The sequence below is a fragment of the Saccopteryx bilineata genome, chromosome 1, assembly GCF_036850765.1.
Source record: "Saccopteryx bilineata isolate mSacBil1 chromosome 1, mSacBil1_pri_phased_curated, whole genome shotgun sequence".
NCBI classification, from domain to species: Eukaryota; Metazoa; Chordata; class Mammalia; order Chiroptera; family Emballonuridae; genus Saccopteryx; species Saccopteryx bilineata.
This window is the reverse complement of record NC_089490.1, coordinates 168,680,296-168,703,160: the sequence shown is the minus strand read 5'-3', so window position 1 is coordinate 168,703,160 and position 22,865 is coordinate 168,680,296. Positions and strand designations below refer to the sequence as shown.

At 34.2% G+C, this 22,865-nt stretch overlaps 2 protein-coding genes across 5 annotated transcripts in view; one reads left to right on the top strand and one right to left on the bottom strand.

Moving 5' to 3' along the window:
* The window catches only part of PALLD (palladin, cytoskeletal associated protein), a 583,598-nt gene that overhangs the window by 16,030 nt on the left and 544,703 nt on the right, over positions 1-22,865 (top strand). The gene's annotated exons all lie outside the window — the stretch shown is intronic.
* LOC136337723 (probable ATP-dependent RNA helicase DDX60) overlaps positions 4,843-22,865 on the bottom strand; it is a 129,762-nt gene continuing 111,739 nt past the window's right edge. For all 4 annotated transcript variants that reach the window (XM_066279407.1, XM_066279416.1, XM_066279422.1 and 1 more), the window contains 6 exons: positions 21,304-21,425; positions 16,238-16,385; positions 14,818-14,960; positions 10,159-10,310; positions 8,851-8,913; positions 4,843-5,565 (listed from right to left, as the gene is read on the bottom strand). In XM_066279407.1, coding sequence (XP_066135504.1) covers positions 5,466-5,565; positions 8,851-8,913; positions 10,159-10,310; positions 14,818-14,960; positions 16,238-16,385; positions 21,304-21,425 — 728 coding nt within the window. In that variant the 3' untranslated portion in view covers positions 4,843-5,465. The remainder of the gene's footprint in view (positions 5,566-8,850; positions 8,914-10,158; positions 10,311-14,817; positions 14,961-16,237; positions 16,386-21,303; positions 21,426-22,865) is intronic.

Sequence of the window (22,865 nt, the reverse complement as noted above, 5' to 3'; positions counted from 1 at the left end):
GCAACAGAGCAGCATCCTCAGATGGGCAGAGCATCTCCCTATAAGGAATTTGCCAGGTGGATCTAGGTCATGATGCATGCTGGAGTCTGTGTCTCTGCCTCCTTGTCTCCCCACCTTTCACTTAAATAAAAAATTAATTAATTAAAAGTGGGAGGGTTAAAAGGACATAAGTAAAAGTAGTGTGGTAAAATCTTGATGCCTGTAGACCATTATATATTATGTATGTATATTGTAACCACTAGGAAAACTATACAAAGTGATATACTCAAAAACATATAAATAAACCAAGCTGGAATCCAAACATTTTCACATAATTCACAGAAAGGCAAAACAAACAAACAAACAAATAAAAAACCCCAGAAAAATAAGAAACAGAGGAAGTATAAATATTAATAGCAGCTTTATTTCTAATAGTCAAAAGCTGGAAACAACCCAAATGTCCTTTAGTGGCTTGAATGGTTAAACAAATTGTGGTTCATCCATACCATGGAAAAAAACACTCAGCAATAAAAAGGAATGTACTACTGAAAATGTAACAACCTGGATGGCTCTCAAGGGAATTATGCTGAATGAAAAACAGCCAATATCAAAAGGCTACATACTATATGATTCTAGTTATATAGATCTTGAAACTTAAAAAAAAAATACAGAACTAGGAACAGCTAGCAGTTGTTGGAGCTTAGTGACAGCCTGGGGGTGAAGGGATGTGGAATCTGGTAAGAAGGAGAACAGGAGAGACATCAGAGAGAGAGGGAGGTGGTTATAAAAGGACAGTAAGAGGGTTTTGTATAGTAATAGAATTGTTCTGCATCTTGACTATGGTGATGGATATACAAACCTACACATACGATAAAACTCGATAGAAGTAAATACACACAAATGAATCTGTGTAAAACTGATGAAATGGGAATAATGGATATTATATCATATCAATTGCCAGATTCTGATATTGTACTGCACTATAATTATGCAGGACATTACCATTTGGGAAACTGAGTAAAGACTATACAGGATCCTCTGTTTTACTTTTTCATTATCTTTTCATTTGGAATATAATTGACATATTAGTATTAGGTGTACAAAACAATGATTTAATATTGCATATATTGTGAAATGATCACCACAATAAGTCTAGTTAACATCCAACACCACACAGTTAAAATTTTTTTCCTGTGATGGAAACTTTAAAGCAGGGGTCCCCAAACTATGGCCCACGGGCCACATGCGGCCCCCTGAGGCCATTTATCCGGCCCCCACCGCACTTCTGGAAGGGGCACCTGTTTCATTGGTGGTCATTGAGAGGAGCATAGTTCCCATTGAAATACTGGTCAGTTTGTTGATTTAAATTTACTTGTTCTTTATTTTAAATATTGTATTTGTTCCCGTTTAGTTTTTTTACTTAAAAATAAGATATGTGCAGTGTGCATAGGGATTTGTTCATAGTTTTTTTTATACTCCAGCCCTCCAACAGTCTGAGGGACAGAGAACTGGCCCCCTATGTAAAAAGTTTGGGGACCCCTGCTTTAAAGACTTACTGTCTTGGTAACTTTTAAATATGCAGTACTGTATTATATACTATAGTCCCATGCTATATATTACATCCCATGACTGTTATTTTATAACAGAAAGTTTTACCTTTCGACCCTCTTCACCTGTGCCTTATTTCACTTACTGTAAATGCCCTCAAGGTCCATCAATGTTGTCACAAATAGCAAGATTTAATTCTTTTTCAGGGCCTAATAATATTCTATTATATGCATATTTTTTTCTTCATTCATTCATCCATTAACACATTTAGGTTGCTTCCATGTCTTGGCTACTAATGTTTCAAAAAAAATGGCAGTGCAGATTATCTTATTTAGTCCGTGCTTTGTTTCCTTCAGGTAAATACCCAGAAGTGGGATTGCTGAGTCATATGGTACTTCTTTTTAAAATTTTTCTGAGGAACCTCCAAATTGTTTTCCATAATGGCTGCACCAATTTACATTCCCAATAACTGTGCACAAAAATTCCTACATCCTGTGAACACTGGTAACCCCTTGTCCTTTTTAATGATAGCCATTCTAATAGGTATGAGGTGGTATCTCATTGTGGTTTTGATTTGCATTTCCCTGATGATGGGTGCTGTTGTGCATCTTTTCATGTACTTGTTGGCCATCTGTGTGCTTTCTCTGAAAAAATGTCTATGCAGATCTGCTGTCCATTTTTTAATCAAATTGTTTGTTTGTTTTCTATTGGGTTGTGTGACTTCTTTATATATTTTGGATATTAATTCCTTATCAGATATATGATTTGCAAATATATATTTGCAAGTGAAAACCATGACAATATATTAATATTTTGTATCACTGTTTTTAGCAAAGATAAAAGAATAGTAGAAACCACTTTGGTTTCTAAGAATCTTGATGTTCAGAAATTGTTGTAGCACACACTCTTAATGAAATGAATGTGGCCAAAGAAAGTAGAGATCCCTAATATGGCACATCAATGCTGTCAGCTCCAGAAAATAAAATTCTTCTGTCTCCAGACAAAATGAACCACAAGTGTTTTTCTAAGCCAATAAAATCTACATAAAAATATTGTCACACAAAGGATCACCTGTAAGACATATGGGTAATAGGACAGAATATATCTTTTACTCTGAGGATGAAATGCTTTGTTCAAGTTTATTGAACAAATATATTCTAGAACTGTGATCTGAGGCTGAGGATAGGGAGGAAATATGATTAAGTTAACCTTTGAACAACACAGGGGTTAGCTGTGCTGACCCACTGCACAGTCATAAATCCACCTATAACATTTGACTCCTCCAACTCTTAACTACTAATAGCCTATTATTAACTGGAAACCTTACCAATACAACAAACAGTTGATTAACACAAATTTGGTATATTCTATACTGTACTCTTACAATAAAGTATACTAGAGAGGTAAAAATATTAAGGAAATCAAAAGAGAAAATACATTTACAGTACTGTATTTATTGGTACTATAAGTATACACTGCTTACAAGATAAATGGACTTTCAGTACCTACATCAATATTGCCTTACATTCTATAAAACACTGTAAATGTTATTAGTATTACTAACACAACTTTAAAAATAAAAATGTAATCTGTAAAAGAAATTAACATTTATTTATAGTCATAATAATTAATGCATTAATAGCTAAGAAGTAGCAATATGATTGCTTTATGTAGCCTACTATAATCAATAGGATTCCTTCATGGACATCTAGCTTATATACTAATAAAAGAATCATTATAAAATTTTATGTCTCACAGTACTACAGCTATATTCATGACACAGTATTGGAAACAATGTTATTTTTTTTAAAAACTCACTTACCTGTGATGATAACCTGATACACAGTGTCCCCAATTGCAAGAGAGATATATGGCATGGTAATGTAACTATTTAAAAGCAAATGTATAAAACAGTAAGAAAACTAACTTATTATTACTTTTATATGAAATATCACTGACCTTATGCTTCTGTAAGGATAGGCTATCTACTTCTAATCAAGTCTTGTAGACAATGTTCTACACATTGATTACTTAGATGATGATGATGATGATGGTGACACAAAATGTCTCATATAGTTCTAGCCATACACTTATTATTATTACAGAAAGACACACATACACAACAGATAAGTTTATTAACTGCACAGAATGATGATTATTTACTATTCATCAAGTGAAAGTGGATCATCATAAAGATCTTCATCTTTGTTTTCTTTTTTTAATAAGAGGTACATTTTTTATTTTAATCGAATTTTATCGGGGTGACACTGATTAAGAAAATAATATAGGTTGCAGGTGCCCAATTCTACAACACATCTCTGTACACCTCCTTAAGTCAAATCTTTGTCTATCACTATTTACCCCCCATATACTTCTCCATCTGCCCCCACTCCAGCCATCACCCCACTGTTGCCCTTGTTTTCTTCCCATTGACGGGGCAGATGGGCATGGGGAAGAGAGAGGAGGGGATGGTCCTGCTGTCTCAGCAGTGGCAGAGGTGAACGAGGAGGAGAAGGTGGAAGGGAGGCAGGAGAGACAGGCTCACTCAGCATAACTTTATGGACATATACCTTAATTTCTGTTTGATATTTTTGCATTTTAATTTTTCTAAAAATGTTTCTATACAGTTCCAATTCTTCTTCCACCATTTTCTTTAGTTTCAGTGACTGTAACATAGCAGGGTCCATGTTGTAAAAGAAGTCAGAAGCTGTCTAGAATACTCCAAACCAGCCTGATGGTCAATGTCAATTTGTTTTCTGCAGCTGCCTCTTCTGCATCTCCTTTCTCATCGATGGGGACTTGTTTGGAAACACTCATCTCCATCACGTCATCTTCTCCTAAGTCCTCTGGTGTGGTGTCTACCAGCTCTTAAATTTCTCCAAGATCCATATCTTACAACCTTTCACCATCAACACCACCGTTTTATCATATCCACAATCCCTTCATAATTTCCTTGATTGGCTCTGTCATATTTTATGGTAGTAAATAATAAAATAGACTAGTACCTAAAATATCTACACATATTTTATTAATTCCTGACATAACTAACATTTTTCTAATTTTTAAAATATTCTAGGCTGCATGGTTCATCTATGAGTTTTTTCAAATTGTCACAAATTCCTCCCCTCCACCACACACACACACACACAAAACTGCAATATATTTATTGGGAAAAATCCATGTGTAAGTAGACCACACAATTCAAACCCATGTTATTCAAGGGTCAAACATATACATAAACTATTATATAAACTACATATGTGTGTGCAAATGTATTTACCGATGCATTGATCTAACATAAAGAGACCACTGGTATGTAGATTAAACTCGTTTTATTTCTTTTTAGTTTTCAAGTCACTTATATACAATTAAAATCAAGGCAAATCATTAATTATATTTAATTTTAAAACTTCACAGAATTTACATTCAAACTCTCATTTATAATTTTAAAATAGTAGTTTAAGATTACTGAAAAATACTAATGGCCAGATATGTAAGTCATATAATCACATTTTGGTCAATTAGGGAGAATATTAACTTCAGGATACTGTGATCATTTATTCCAGCCATAACTGACATTTTACAATCTATGACATTGAGGGGAAAATATTCAGAATGTAATATTTGTTTAAATCTACAGAGTAAAAATTGTTTTTCAGTCACATACAAAGTCCTTGCATTTTCTCAATTGGAAACTAATTGAGACAAAAGCATTATTACTCAACTATATAAAGAAATAAAAACTCAGAATTATTAAACAATTTGTCCAAGGATATGCATGAGAGAACATTGCAGGTTTGATCACAACTCTGACTCCAAAGTATTGGCTTTTTCTACTTTGTCATAATATGTATTTCTGACAAAAAACATAAGAATCATAAAATACGACTTGAAAAATGCCCATGGAAACATTTCAAGTGGTTTGAATAGACTTTGTTTTAGACTTTACTAAGTTTTTCAGAAAAGCTTTTAGAAAGTTGTTCAAATGCTAAGACCACATTGTCTTCTTCATTTTCACATAATTCACGCAAGGAAACACTGTAAATAAAAATAAATGAATATGAAACATCCATTTTAAAGGAGTCAGTATTACAAGAAGGGTTTTCTCCAGGTAGGCAGAATTAAGTAAATCTCATTAGATGATAAAACATTATCAAAATATAAAGAATAATGATAAGAAACATTTATCTCAAAAAAACATGTACAGAAACAAATAAAGATAACAAGATAACTCCCAGGCTATTACTATAGTCCATGTCTGTTACTATAAGGATTTTAAAGTCACCAAATTCCATGAACCTGTTACCTCCGCCCTTCAATAGCAGCCACACAAATTCCCTTTCTTTTCTCCCTCAAGTCTCCGTTGAAGCCATTTTGTGTTTTTTCTGCTACTGTGTCTCATACATACTGAAATGCACAGTCCTCTTTGAAGAGTAAAATATTCCTTTCTTTACTTCAATGCATGAGAAAATAAAGAACACGTGGTGCAGTAAACAGAATATTGGCCCTCCAAAGATACCCACGTTAGTCTCCAGAAATTTATGAATACGTTAGGTTACATGGCAAAGGAGAATTAAAGTTGCAGATAAAACTGAAATGGCTAATCAGCTGACCCTGAGATGGGTACATTGCCCTGGATTATCTAGGTAGGCCCAATATAGTTTCAAAGGTCGCTATTAGTAGAAAAGGGATGCAGGAGAGAATAAAGTGATGCAAAGTGAGACTTTACCCACCAATGCTGACTTCGAACACAGAAAGGGGCCATGATCAAAGTAATGCCAGCAACCTCTACAAGCTGGCATAAATAATAAGTGAATGGTCCTAAAGCCTCAAGAAAAGAAGTAAGCCTTGTCAATACCTTGATTTCTGCTCAGAGAGACCCATTTTGAACTTCTGACCTCCAGGATTGTTAAGAATAAATTTGTTGTGGATTAAACCACTAATTTTGTGGTGATTTGTTCTAGCAGCAATAAAATAACTAATATACAGTCCTCTGGTGACAAGAAAGAAGAGAGACAATTCAAGAATGAACACTGTACGTGGGCTAATCAAAGACTAAAAACAATCAAGATCTGATTTTTGTATGCCTTTTACAATTGTATCTGCCTTAGTTCCACTAGAATTTCAGTTTTTGACCTAGCGTCTCCATTGACCTTCCAAAACGAATGACCAGATCTATATTTACAACTTTGAATTTCCTCCTCCTTCCAGACCTATAATTATGACTGCTAGACATTTTCTCTTGAATGACATCCCACAGATATTACAACACACTATTTTTGGTTGCCAGTCACCAAATCTCATCCGCACTCCTATGTTTCCTATGTATTACTAACTAAAATAGAAACTTTGGCATCTTCACCAACTGAATGAAATTGCTTAACAATGTCTTTGAATGCTTTGTTTAATTTTTATTTTTATCTTACTGACATACAGTTGGTATACAATATTATATATTAGTTTCAGGTGTACAACATAGTGATTATACATTTATATTCCTTAAAATGTGATCACCACACTCAGTCTAGTAATCATCTGTCACCCTGCAAACTTATCTCATTACTGGCTATACTCCCTTTTACTTCCTTTACCCGTCCCCCATCTTCCATGCCCTCAGTGTGGTCTGTGTTTCTATGGGTCTGTTTTTGTTTTGTTTTGCTGGTTGGCTGGTTTTGTTGTTGTTGTTCTTTTATATTCCACTATGTCATAAATATTTTTCTAACCACTCTTCTTCCACATTACTTCTGTTTCCTTATTTCAGACCCTCACTCATTCTCACCTGCTTGACTATTAGAGCCTTTGTATCTCTGCCATATACAGAAATCATACACATTCTGTCACATACAGACATGCAGACCCAAATCACACTCATTCTTATGCCTACACATTAGTCAATATATTCAGCTCAAACACCGTAAGTGATCATGAATACCCTTCCCCATATATATCCAAATTGCCTTTAAAGCTGCTTTAAGCAACTCAGCTTCTCCCCAATCCTTATTGCAACACGCATGTCTCACACACCACCATGTTGAGCTGAAAGCCTATGTCTGACAATCAGGCCTTTTTTCATTTCTTTCTCTTGGAAACAATATTCCCTCTGCCCCATCCTTTAAAACTTAGCAACAAATTACTTTGAGAATATTCCTCTGAGTTCAAGGTAAAGTGAGTCACCCTTTTACCTGTCATCCTAGCATTTACTACTACATTGAAGTATCTACAAGTCAGTTTCCTCTCACAATACTGTAAAATTCTTAAAATCGGGAATAGATTTAATAATTCTTTATATATCGAATGTTTAGGCTATACCTCAAACTAATAGTACTTCAATACTTTTATAAAAATAAATCAATGAAAGAATGATTTTCCTAGACTCAGCTTTTAAGACAGGCTCAATCTGTGAAGTTTCTGGGAATGCTCTGGAGACTATAACTTCATATAACTATGAAATTTAAGTAACACTCAATCTAGAGATACTCAGTCTAGAGCAGTCCCTTCTGCCCCACCATGCTAAAAGTTTCATTAGCCATATAAAAAGGACAAACATGCCTGATCGATCTTCAATCAAAGAAATAAAATGGTCTGATTAGCCAAAACACAATAAAAAAGGGATTCACAGCAAATTATATGTATGTATATACAAGCTGGGGCAAGAGGAGTAGGTTTGTAGTTGCTTGTATGAAAAATAATAAAATAATAAATAACAACATAAGAATAAACTCTGTGTTTCATGAACTCACAACTGTAAACCAACTTTGCCCAACCCCGTACATAATGTTTAAAGTGAGAATAAAGCCTAAGAATCTAAGAATGGGGGATCCACACCAAGTGTGGAATACTTGGGTCCTCATTGGGCTCCACTAAAGATGAAAACAGGAAGCCAATAGGAGAAACCAGAGTTGGATGAAGCCTGAAGAAAACATTGGATAAAGTGAGACAGATAAGAATATGTAAATGAATATAAACAAGAAATCTCGTGGATCTCTAAGGGGCCCTCTGAAGTATCACGTAGCTGACCTATACATTGTGGAAACTGAGATACTAGGTATTACTGCAGCTTGGAATGGCTGCCTGCTGGTGCATAAGGCCTGGGGCTGAGGCTCTGATCTGGATGACACTTTATGTCCAGTGGATGTTGGAATTGACTCTAACATAGAAATAATGCAACAGAGTGTTGAGGAGAAGTTCTGCACAGTTTTGGGGGAGTTGAAATGCATAGCATCTAAAAGGTTCAACAACACCTTGGAGTATGAGCTCAACATTCTCCAAATTACCACTAAATTATTGGAAATTCAAAATCAGTATTTAAAATATAAAACAAACCTGATAGATTGAATGGTGAGTGAAAAATCTTTCAACAAATCATAAGCTTCTCCTTCGTTCAGCCTAAACAAAATAACATTTGGAAAATTAATGGTGTAGAAACATTAAACTTCTTATTTCATATTGAAATGTTGGATTTGTCAATACTAGATTGTTTTTGTCTGTCAAGACTTATTTACCAGATCACTTCCACCAAAGACTCCCAGGTGGTGATTCAATTTGTGGAAATAATGATTTCGAATTCAAGAGTCACAAGTATCATAATCATGGATAATTAATCAACCGCAGAGGTTAACCATCTCAGAAGATCAAAATAGGAATGTAAAATGCAAGAGAGTGAATGAAAGCCAGAGAATCAAAACGGAAAAACCAAACAAATTCTTTGCTACTATCACAACTGGTTTATCCACTATAATGAGTCATATTTTTTAAAAAGATCACTATTTCTCAAAAGTGTCAAAGGTTTTAAATACTTTAATTCAATAGGGCCTATTCAAAATTTTGTAAAATGTATCCTGAATTCCTGACTGACAGAAAGCTCCTCCCCACATCTATGTGCTCAGTGCCTGAGCTGATGATTTCTCCATTTCTAGGCAAATCCAAGAGGTTTTATTCCTGCTTACTGTTTTTAAAAATGGTTTCTCTGCCAAAGAGCTAAAACAATTGTCACTTTTTTCAGCCTTCAGATGTTTGAATTATATAATTTTTATATAGTTTCTTCAGATAATGACATTATTTGTTATTGTTACTCAGTTTTAAAATATCTAGTAATGAATAAGTAGGATACTTACTAAATAAAAATATATCTGTGAATATAAAAATATTTATATGTGTAGCATGAATCTTTATGTCAAGTGAGTCAGCCTAAGCCCCAAGAGTTTGCTGGTAAAGCACAAATAAAAATAACAAAGAAATCATTATTTTCTCTTGCCATTGGCCTATAAGAATAAGAAATCATTATTCTTTCACTCTCTTGCATTTTACATTCCTATTTTGATCTTCAGAGATGGTCAACTTCTGCAGTTGATTAATTATCTATGATTGTGATACTTGTAACTCTTGAATTCGAAATCATTATTTCCAGTATGTTTAGCATAATTAACCTGTACTTGAAATTGTTAAGAGGCTTTAGCTAAAAGTTCACTCATTTGATATATATACATGGAGATAGAGATCAACACGGAGATGGGTATAGATATAGAAATAGAAATAGAGGTAGAGACAGAGATGAAAAAAGACATGGACATGGATATGGACATGGAGAAAGAAACAAAGATAGTGATAAATATGGAGACAAACAAAACTTACCTGTTGTCCTGGACTAATCCTATCAAGGAGCCATGCTTAAAGAAATCAAGTGCATAAGCATTAAGTGGCATTCTTCTGCCTTGGCTGTCAAACTTCTGTGACCAAAGCAAAGGAGCCTGGGCATGACTGATGCCAATGGTACGCAGAACGACCTGAAGAAATTCAATTTTTAATTTGTTTTTTATGCACAAAAATATTTACAATTTCTTACTTTGTGCTTTTCAGTTACTTCCTTTAACCAATATTTTTAAAGCACACTCTTTCAAAACACTCGTGTGGTGCCCTACTAAGCAAGCCTATAGAATGGCTTGGGGCTCCACCTATGAATATTACTGCCTCACAGAATACTGATGGCAATTTCAACCATCCAGCCTATAGTATAAGACTTGCTAAGAAAGAAAAGCTAATTAAAATTTTTATCATTATATTAATTGGTACAGGAAATACTTTATTATTATTATTATTATTTTGTATTTTTCTGAAGTTGGAAACGGGGAGGCAGTCAGACAGACTCCCGCATGCACCCGACCGGATCCACCCGGCATGCCCACCAGGGGGCGATGCTCTGCCCATCTTGGGGCGGCGCTGTGCCGCAACCAGAGCCATTCTAGCGCCACAGAGGAAGAGGCCACAGAGCCATCCCCAGCACCTGGGCCAACTTTGCTCCAATGGAGCCTAGGCTGAGGAAGGGGAAGAGAGAGACAGAGAGGAAGGAGAGGGGGAGGGGTGGAGAAGCAGATGGGCGCCTCTCCTGTGTACCCTGGCCGGGAATCGAACCCGGGACTCCTGCACACCAGGCTGACACTCTACCACTGAGCCAACCGGCCAGAGCATTATTATTATTATTAAGAGGAGGGGAGGCAGAGAGACAGACTCCCACTTGCCCTGACAGAAATCTACCTGGCAACCTTCAAGGGAGATTCTCTGACCATCTAGGCCATTGCTCTGTTGCTCTGGAAGTGAGCTATTTTTAGCACCTGAGGGGAAGCCATAGAGCCATCCTCAGCTCCGGGGGAGAGGGGATCAACTTGCTTGAACTATGGAGCCATGTCTGCAGAAGGGGAAGAGAGTGAGGGAAGGGGGTGGAGAAACTGATGGTCACTTCTCCTGTGTGCCCTGACTGGGAATCAAACCCAAAATTTTCCCATGCCTGGCTGATGCTCTACTACTGAGCCAACTGGCCAGAGTCAAGAAATATCTTTATAAACACAACATCAGGGAGTTGTACCTTGTTTGTCTCAGCAGAAGAGTTCAACTGAACAACACTTACAAATTTTATAATCCAATTACCAGAATAAAAGAAAGGGTAGGAAGCAAGAGAAAAGAAAAGAAGAAAAATAAGAAAAGAAAGAAAAAAATTGATAGTTTTCCATGTTGGCTCTTTTTTTTTTAAACTATACTTTGTGGGCTCAATAGGAACTCTAGTGCATTGCTAGTGAGAGTGTAAATTGGTATAACTTCATGCTAAAATGACTTGGTAGTAACTTGAAAAGTTTCTATTATTAACATTTCTTAGAATATTTTTATTTCATCATGATCCAGGAAATTGTTTTGGCCCTGAAAATCCAGAAAATTTATACTCAATGAAAACCATTGCACCTGTTTATCGGATGTTCTTAGCAACCCTATGAATAATAAAGACTAAAAACAAATCCCAACACTTATTTACAGGAAAATAGATCAACAGGTTATTTTACTTTCACATTATGAAATATCATAAAATAGTAAAAATAAAATAGAGCTTCATTTCACAATCTGAATGAATATTATAGGCATAAGTGTTGGGTTGTTTTTTGTTTTTTTTTAAAGCAACATCTAGGAGACCACAGTAAGTATTCCTTCGTTTCTTTATAAAATTCAAAAGCAGCAAAAATAAAATGTGATTTTAGAATCTGACATTTTTAGGGAAATAAAAACACAAAGTTTAAGACAGTTGATATGGAGAAAGAGAAAAGCAAAGGGAATGAAATAGAGGAACACAAGGGTGTTCTTATTAGTTTTTATGCCTTATTGCTTATCTATATGTCATTAAAATATGTATGCATGGCCTGACCAGGCAGTGGTGCAGTGGATAGAGCATCAGACTGGGATGCGGAGGACCCAGGTTCGAGACCCCGAGGTCGCCAGCTTGAGCACGGGCTCATCTGGTTTGAGCAAAAGCTCACCAGCTGAACTCAAGATCGCTGGCTCCAGCAAGGGGTTACTTGGTCTGCTGAAGGCCCGCGGTCAAGGCACATATGAGAAAGCAATCAATGAACAACTAAGGTGTTGTAGCGCACAATGAAAAACTAATGATTGATGCTTCTCATCTCTCTCCGTTCCTGTCTGTCTGTCCCTGTCTATCCTTCTCTCTGACTCACTCTCTGTCTCTGTAAAAAAAAAACACCACAAACACAAACAAACAAAAAAACTGATGATTGATGCTTCTCATCTCTCTCCCTTCCTGTCTGTCTGTCCCTATCTACCCCTCTCTCTCTGTAAAAAGAAAAAAAAAAAGTATGCATGCATACTTAGTCTTACACTAAAATATAAGAAACAATAAAGCAAACTATTTTTTAAGAGATTATAACTTACACTAGGAAAAAGTAAAAAGTGAGGCAAAGGGAATGTTACCATCAAGTGTATTTTGGAAATAGTCATATGACTATTTTCTAAATAGCCATTTGTACTTTTTAATACTGTCACCTTTTTGTCCAACCCCCAACAACTGCCCTCCAAATTGCTTTTAAATTATGTTCCTTATCAGTATATATATAAAAAAAATTCCTTCTTGGCCTGACCTGTGGTAGTTCAATGGATAAAGCATCACCTGAAACACTGTGGTCACTGTTTTGAACCCCAGGCTTGTTGGTTCAAGGCACATCAGGGGGTTGATGCTTCCTGCTCTCCCTTCTCTCTCTTTCTCTCTCTCTCTACCCCCCTCTAAAAATAATATTTTAAAAAATTTCCTTCTTGCCTCTTTCAAAAATGCGTTATCTCATCATATAAAACAAATAGCCTCCCGAACTTACTATGGTACATTTTCTCAGGGTTTTCAAATGTACAGAGCAGTAACAAATGACAAATTTGCTTTCCTATGGAGAAAGTGAATGACTTTAAGGACTAAGTTAAAAAAAAAACTTTTAAAAATTAGATATGTTCAAGTTATTTGAAGTCAACAAAACTGAAAATGAATCTAATTAGGTTATTAATTAAGAGGACATTAAAATATACTATGATATTTTGATGACAGATTGTAAGGTGATTTGGAAATAACAACTCAGAAAGTTTTAGAAGAATTGTGTATTGTTATTTAACTTGAATTCTAAGAAAACTTACTTAAATAGATAAGTAGCATCTATTTAAGTAAGTTTTCTTAGAATTCAAGTTAAAATTTGATGCTGGAACCCTGTCTCATACTGCAAATAAGTAAATATTCATTCATAGTTATCTGTACTAATTAAAAAGAAATAGCTTAATTCATCTCAATACATACATTTTCAATACAATAATTTACTTACAGTAGTTACTCTTCATAATTTGTACTATATTTAAGTTTCTGTTGTCAACAGGTAATAACCATTAAATTTGGAATTGCATACTATTTAAGCTAAGAAATATGATAGGTACGGTGACTTTATTAAGGTAATTACATTATGGCAAAATTATGTAAAGAAATGTAGAATTTAAATGCGAGAGAAAAATAACTATACCAAATTTTAAATCATTAAAAATTTTATTGACTTGCTTTTAATTTGAAAATTATGGGTATTAAACACTTTGGATTTATATTCCACTTTATACATTTAAACATGCAATGGTTTTATTTTAACATATAAATATTTATCAGCAGCTGGAAAGTATATCATTAAATTTTTTTTAAATGTATGAGAAAAATTTAGTTGTCCATTTAAAATGCATGAGGATCTTTATAGTTTTTATTATCTTTTTCTTTTTATTGAATTTATTCAGGTGACACTGGGTAACATAGTTACACAGGTTTCATGTGCCCAATTTACAACATATCTGTATATTTTATTGTGTGCTCTCCACCCCAAATCAAGTCTCCTTTCATCATTATTTATCCCCCCTAAACCCTCCCCCCCAAAAATTATTTTAAATGACACTGCACTATTTTACATGAGAGAGGACTACTAATTTTGGAGTTGAATGGTGTTGAGATGCCTATGTCATTTCATAATATTGAATGTAATAAAGTATTTTCTTTCTCAAATTTTGTACTAAAATATAAATTAAATTCCTACAAGTTTATTCCAACTTTCAAATGAGTTATTCAACATATTCTAAGTGTATCAAGTTCTTGTACTCCACTATGGACATCAGTGATCCAGAATATAAATGAGATTAACAAAGATAGTTTTATGTGCTTTTATCCCCGCAAACTAGTGTCAATGTCCACTAGAGTCATCAAATCTGGAAGAAAAGTGGCAGTCCTGAAGGTTATATACAGTGGAGCAGGGTCCCTCAGGCCAATACTGAGAAACTGAAATTATATTGGCCCAAGAGCACCATCTCCTGGATAGTTCGGTGGATACACCTGGAATTTCTTTTTTCTTTTCTTCACTTTGGAAAATCTAAAATCCTTTCTAAGCTGCCTGAAAGTACAAATCCATTTTTTTCTTAAATACCTTATATTTATAAACCCCATTTTCTACTTACATGGTTTAGAGTTCTTGGTTGAAGCAAATCTCTATCAGAGTTCCCGGAGAGACAAACAAATGGAGAAATAGCTACTCTTCTCTCCTTACAGCTCATCAAGTGAGACACAAGTTCAGAGTCTTTACATTCTTGACCTGTGAAACCTGGTCATAATAGGTTAGGATAGATTTGTTTTTAAATTTAGCCCAATTATCAAGCCTTATATACCTTCTCTAGACATGCAACTTTCCAGGACCTACGTCATAATGAAGATTAAGTAAGATATATCACATAAAGTAAACAGTGTATATATCTTGGCACAGAATATATTCAGTACATGTTAACTATTAATATTATTGTCAATATTATAAAATTTTGTTTTATATTTTAGTTGCATTAATCAACAGGTAATAAAAGACTAAATTTCAACTGTATGCTCTTGTAACACAAAATTATTACTTTAATACTTTATCCCATCAAACTTAAACTTGGCCTCAGAATCCTTCTAGACAGGGTTAACTAAGTAGCCACTATCAATAGGTTTGCAGATGGCATAGGAGAAGAGATATTTTTTCCCATTCCTACTCTTACAAAGCACCAGATTATGCATTCAAAATGGAAGCAAGATATGCACATATTCCTGTATTGCCTCCTCTGGGAGGCTCACAGTGCTCTACAGTTATTATCTACGCTCTCCCATGTGCTTCCTACTTTAATAAGGCCCAGGAAGTGACAAGCTCCACCTCCTTGACCTTCTTCAATTGAGGACGTTAGGAGGCAATGTAACCAGGAAACGACTACTCTCTATCAACCCATTCTCTTTATCCCAGTAACATTTTTCCTCTTTATTTCCCCTTGCACAAGTTCCATCCATTAGCTTGTGGAAAACAACTGTAAAGACTAACAGTGTGTCTATGTGCTAGGTACAGTTTTAAGGTAGTCACATATATTAACTTAATTATTTAAACCTCACTCAAACTAAGTAAACAATGGTATTCTTTTTCTCATACATCCGTTGAGCAAATTGAGGCATGAATATGGAGTCATTTGTCAATGTCTCACTGCCAATAAGTAGGCAAAGTGGGGACACAGGTATCTGCCCAGAGTCAATGTTATGAACACTGTGCATTTTTCCTCTCAAGAAAAGAAATGACAGAACAGTCTCTAGGTTCTCTTCATCTCAGATATGTCCTTACTCCATTTTTCAAGAGTGACTCAAAGGCTAACTTTAATCATGATGGTTTTTAAAGGATTCCAGTCAGATCCCTTCCTCATTGCCCTTTTAACTTCTAATAATCAGTTTTTTTCTTTGAAAAGCAGAGAGAATCCCCTATTCTCAGGCAGATGGATATTTTCAGGGCTTTGTCCTTCTTCTGGGATAAAATTAGGCAAGATTATTTATTTTTTAAATTGTTCCACAATGAAGATAATATATACTTACTTATTTTTGACAATGGGAGTTGATATTCCTGTTTCATATCAGCCAATTTGGAAACAATTAGTAAGAAGGAGGCAAAGTCCTCTGTAACTTTCATGTTATACTCATTTAAAGCATCATTGAAATCCTCAGGGAGATCCTCAAGGAACACCTAAACCATCGAGGAGATCATGAAGAATATCACATGGCCAAATATTTTTCAGAGAGATTTATATACTTTCCTTGAAAACTGAAATTTTGAAAGAAAGGCAACGAATATTGCAATATAATTCTACAGTTATCCACATTTCCCCATGTATAAGATGCTCTCATGTATAAGACACCCCTTAATTTGGGGGCCCAAAATTTGGGGAAAAAATGTATTACATAAAGTTTTGAACTCAAGTTTCATTCATCATAAAATTCATACATCTCCTCTCTGGGCGAAAAAGCGGGAAATGCAAAGTAAAAAAATCTACAACCACTGTATAAGACGCACCCAGTTTTTAGACCCCACATTTTTTGAAGAGGGTGCATCTTATACATGGGAATACAATATCTATGTACATAACCATTTTGTTCCTTCATCTTTGAAGTTAAGGTAAAATTCATTTTTGTTTCTTTTTGCATTTGTCAAAACCAAAATCTTTACTCTTAAAAATGGGAAATGGGTTTTCAAATTCCTTAATCAAAACTACCTTTTAAATGGAAGCCTGCCTTCAAATGACATTCGACTTGAAAGTAGGAGTTCAAAAAAATCTAGTGACACGTTTGGAGAGCAAGCAACAATACAAAATACACTAGCATCCTAGGATAAAACACACTTGAGTGTAGGGTTTTTAAAACCTCACTGAATTTATTTTGCTAATATTTTGTTAATTATTCTACCACATTACACTATTGGAACTAACAAACAAAATCAGCAGTTTCAGGATACAATATCAACATTAAAAACTCAGTAGTGTTTTTATACACTCAGTATCTGGAAAGGAAATTAAGGCAATCTCATTCACAGTATCACCAAAAAGAATGAAATACTTAGGAATAAACTTCAACCAAGGAGGTGAAACATCTCTACACTAAAAAGCATAAAACACTGATGAAAGAAATTATAGCAGATATGACAATGGAAAGACATGCCATGTTTATGGCTTGGAAGAATTAACACTGTTATGATGTCAACACTTTCCAAATTAATCTCTTATTTTCATTTTCTTTTCCCTGGACTACAGTTTGGATACTTTTTATTGAGCTATCTGTCAACTCACTGATTCTAACGTCTGATCTGTATATTCTGATCAGGTATTACATTTTTTAATTATGGGATGACCATTAATTATTTGGTGAAATCCTCCATCCTTTTACCACTGTATTCTACTTCTTCCCCTATTTTCTTGAGCATATTAAGCATACTTAGTCTTTTCATCTTAACTCCAGGACTTGGATCACCTGTTTGTCTACTATTATTGCCTGCTTTGCTTCCTACTAAATTGGTCATATATTCTTGTTACTCATTTTTTTTAGTTTGGGAATTTTGGGGTTTTTGCACCAGAAAATGCTTATAACAGGACACTAAAGATTAAATGATGTTTTGCCCCACCAGAATGAATTCCCCCACTTTTCTGTTTGATCAAGAGAGTGAAGATGGAATCATTTCAGTCCAAGTATAGATTGAAGGGTGTTTATCTGTTCTCCAGTTTTAATAAATTTCAATCTATATCTGATTTATCTCTGTTTTTACCTCATGATCCTCTTAAAATTTTAGTATGAAGGTGGTGGGTCTCAGTCTTCTTAGCCCTAAGAGACTGTAAAAATTCCATCTATGTCCTAATTTACTTTTATATCTTGCAGCTCTAAATGGCTTCAAAAATGTTTTGAGAAAGAATATAACACTAAATAAATGCAGACCCTTCCCTCCAATGGGTTTTCACTTAACAAATGTCATAAGACTACAAGAAATTTGGTGTAGTGCCTCAGTAGACCTGGTACCCAGTAAATGTCCTGTGATTAAAACTCTCTAAGTCTCCCAATTTCTAGTTTTGTTTCTCCAGTTTCATATGATCACTAACAGCTTTATTGGTTATTTGTTTTGTTTTTTGTGGGTATATGTTTTGTTTGTTTTATCTCATAGGGGCGGCTCTCTGAATCTGCTAAGTACAATTTTCAAGCCATTTTCAGAATAGATAAATTCTTTTGGTGACATTGATTTGTTCTTTAATTTTTCCATGCATTCATTGGTTCTTTCTTGTATGTACCTTGACTGGGGATCAAATTCTCAACCTTGGTGTATTGGATGATGCTCTAACCAACTGAGTTACCTGGCCATGGCTGAGATTTTCTTTTATAAATTTAATATAAATTTATTTTAAAAAAATAAATAATAGCTCAAGAATGTACATGTGATTTTAAAATGCGACTAGAAACAATAAACCAATACAGTAAGGTCGCAGGATACAAAATTAATATACAAAAGTCCATTGCCTTCCTATATGCCAACAATGAAACATCAGAAAACAAGCTCAAAAAAATAATCCCCTTCATGGTTGCAACTAAAAAAATAAAATACATAGGAATAAACATAGCAAAGAATGTAAAGGACCTATATAATGAAAACTACAAAGCATTGTTAAGGGAAATCGAAAAAGATATAATGAAATGAAAAAATATTCCATGTTCTTGGATAGGAAGAATAAATATAGTCAAAATAACTATATTACCCAAAGCGATATACAAATTTAATGCAATTCCCATCAAAATTCCAATGTCTTTTTTTAAAGAAATGGAACAAAAAATCATCAGGTTTATATGGAACTATAAAAAACCCCGAATAGCCAAAGCAATCCTAAAGAAAAAGAACGAAGCTGGGGTGTACACTACCTGACTTTAAATTATATTATAGAGCCATGATAATCAAAACAGCATGGTATTGGCAGAAAAATAGACACTCAGACCAATGGAACAGAATAGAAAACCCAGAAATAAAACCACACATATATGGTCTAATAATTTTCGATAAAGGGGCCAACAACACACAATGGAGAAAAGAAAGCCTCTTCAACAAATGGCGCTGGGAAAACTGGAAAGCCACATACAAAAGAATGAAACTCGACTACAGTTTGTCCCCTTGTACTAAAATTAATTTAAAATAGACCAAAGACCTAAATATAAGACCTAAAACAATAAATTACATAGAAGAAGACATAGGTACTAAACACATGGACCTTATAAAACCTTGGTTATAAAAGAGCATTTTATGAATTTGACTTCAAAGGCAAGAGAAGTGAAGGCAAAGATAAATGAATGGGACCACATCAGACTAAGAAGCTTTTGCTCAGCAAGAGAAACTGACAACAAAACAGACAGCCAACTAAATGGGAGATGATATTTTCAAACAACAGCTCAGATAGGGGCCTAATATCCAAAATATACAAAGAACTCATAAAACTCAACAACAAACAAGCAAACAATCTAATAAAAAAATGGGAAGAGGACATGAACAGACACTTCTCCCAGGAAGAAATACAAATGGCCAACAGATATATAAAAAGTTACTCATCTTTATTAGCTATTAGAGAAATGCAAATCAAAACTACAATGAGATACCACCTTACACCTGTTAGATTAGCTATTAGCAACAAGACAGGTAATAGCAAATGTTGGAGAGGCTGTGGATAAAAAGGAACCCTCATTCACTGTTGGTGGGAATGTAAAGTAGTACAACCATTATGTAAGAAAGTATGGTAGTTCCTCAAAAAATTAAATATAGAACTACCATATAACCCAGTAATCCCTCTACTGGGGATATACCCCCAAAACTAAAAAACACTGGTATGTGAAGACACATGCAACCCCATGTTCATTGCAGCATTGTTCACAGTGGCCAAGACATGGAAACAACCAAAAATCCCTTCAATGGATGATTGGATAAAGAAGATGTGGTACATATATACTATGGAATAGTACTCAGCCATAAGAAATGATGATATTGGATAATTTACAACAACATGGATGGACCTTGATAACATACTGAGTGAAATAAGTAAATCAGAAAAAACTAAGAACTATATGATTCCATACATAGGTGGGACATAAAAATGTGACTCAGGAACATTAATAAGAGTGTGGTGGTTATGGGGAGTGGGGGGAGGGGGGGAAGGGAAGAGCACAAAGAAAACCAGATAGAGGGTGACAGAAGACAATTTGACTTTGGGTGATGGGTATGCAACATAATCAAAATAACCTGGAGATGTTTTCTCTGAACCTATGTATTCTGATTGATCAATGTCACCCCATTAAAATTAATAAAAAAATTTAAAAATAAATAAAGGAAAGAAAAGAAAAGAAAAAAATGCAACAATATAGGTCAATGCCTAAAGTTGTGTTAGCTGGTCTAGAGAACATTCAGTGCTCAGATTTGTAATTTGACCTTGGGGGTTAGATAATATAGAGGATATCTTCTCTTTTTAATCCTCATCACCTTTTACAAAGATTTTCTGGTATAACCAGTCTATTCTACTTTCTCAGATTCTAATAGAGTACATTAGCAATAGTACTTTTTGTTGATTTAGTGATAGGAAATCATGATCAAAGGAAATGTTGCAAATAAAATTGTAAAAGGGTTTTTCCTGCTTTTTGTCTATGTGAGTCAAGAGAGGATTTCTTATTGACTATTCTAAAGTTTTTTCAGTAAGAATATTATAGCTCAAAACATATACTTCCTGTCCACAACCCTACCTTAAAGTAAAAAAAAAAAATCCTAAGAGAACTGTAGATTCAATTGTGAGAATTATTAATTAATTTAATGTATAATTATCTACAGTTTTCTTTAGCCACTGAATGTTATAATTTGATACTTTCAAATAGAAATCATGAACAACATTTTTTTCTTTAAGTCATTTAATCTTTCAATAGATTTTAAGGGGTAATTTATGAATTCTAGATTAAATATATCAATGATTACAGAAAGAACAAATTATTAGTATATAAAACAAATGAATCCTATGTTTAATAAAGTTCCACTGCTGTAGAATCATTTCTGGTAGGATTTATTGATCTTAATTATTTGGAGTTGTCAGAATCATAAATTTTACCTTTGATTGATAAAATTTGACAGTAGCATCTTGGAACTTTGCTGGTATATATTTTCTTCCAAACAAATTTGCCAACACTAACACAAGCTTTTCCATAACATCTTGAGAAAAATACTTTGAGCCTACATAAAGCAAAGTATTCGGTTAACAAAAGTAAAGAAGTATGTTAGTCTCATTTTTAATGTTTAAATTAAATATTACTTTGCCTTTCATTTCATGTACTCTAAAACTTTTTGAAAAGTAGAGCAACTAAGGAACAGCTGGATCTGCTGGCATTTTCACATCTGTGCCTTCTCTTTTATTCCTGCTATTCCCACTCTACTTAAGAACTTAGTTATTGCAACCACAAATTGCCTTACCTCCTTGCCTGGATTCTCCCCTCTTCAGTCTATGATCAGTTTAATTGAAGCATTTTCTGATTACATCTCTTACCTATTCAAAAATCTCCAATTGCATCTCATTGTATCATAAACACAATTCAATCTCAAGGCTTTCCAAAACGCAGTCCACAAATAACCTTTCCCTGCCTTGTCTTCCTGTCACTCATATGAAAGTAGGTCAACCTGAGTTACTCTCTATCCATCACAATACATGATAATTATAATGTAGTGGTTTGAAAGGTGTTCCATTTAATAACTTGGGGTCTAGAGTCAGAATACTAAGTATATACGAACCTTGGACGTAACACTAAAATTTTGTGTCCATGGCAATTTATTTAACTTCTCTGTGCCTCACTTTCCTCACTTATGAAATAGTGATTGCCACCTCATCTGCCTTATAAAGTTACCAAATTTTCTATCTTCGTAATTGTAACCACTTACACTGCCCTCTCCACAAATACACAGAGCAATAAACTACACATCCTGTTGCATGAAATTATTTCTCCTTTAATGAAGCTTTTAGGAGGACAGAATTTCCAGAGTATTCTTGTTTCACAAAACAATGCATGTTCAGAACTCGGTGACTACTACTATTGTGCAAAATAGAGTATTCCTAACAGTTTATAATAGAAGATAAAGTAATGTTTTAAAAGTCAGATTTCACCAGGCATTAGGAACTCTAAAAACTTTAAGTACAAAGAGGAAAACATTTCTGTCAGAGACACTGTTTAAGGAGTCTATTTAATTATGAAAATGAATAAGTGTGCTAAATGTAATATTACATGGGCATTGCAAATAAATTTATTAAAAATTTACATAATATTGGCAAAACATATTTAGGGGAAAAACAAGACTCAAGATTATACAATTAATATAGTATTTGCTAATTAAATAGAGTATGCAATTATATTCAAAGAAAAAAGATTATTTTTAACATACTTCCTTCCTTTTTCTATGATGAGCATATATTAAATTAATTTTAAAATATTTATTAAAATACATTATTTAATATATTCTGAATCTTGGAGTTCAGGAATCATGAAGTTAATAAATTGACATTTTAAAATAGGTATCAGAAAACATAGCTGTCTCTTCTATAATTCATGTTCATAGGTATATAAAAGTTTATCTAATTTGGTATTCTACATTATCTGACTATTACCTTATATTTTCTTTATAGAA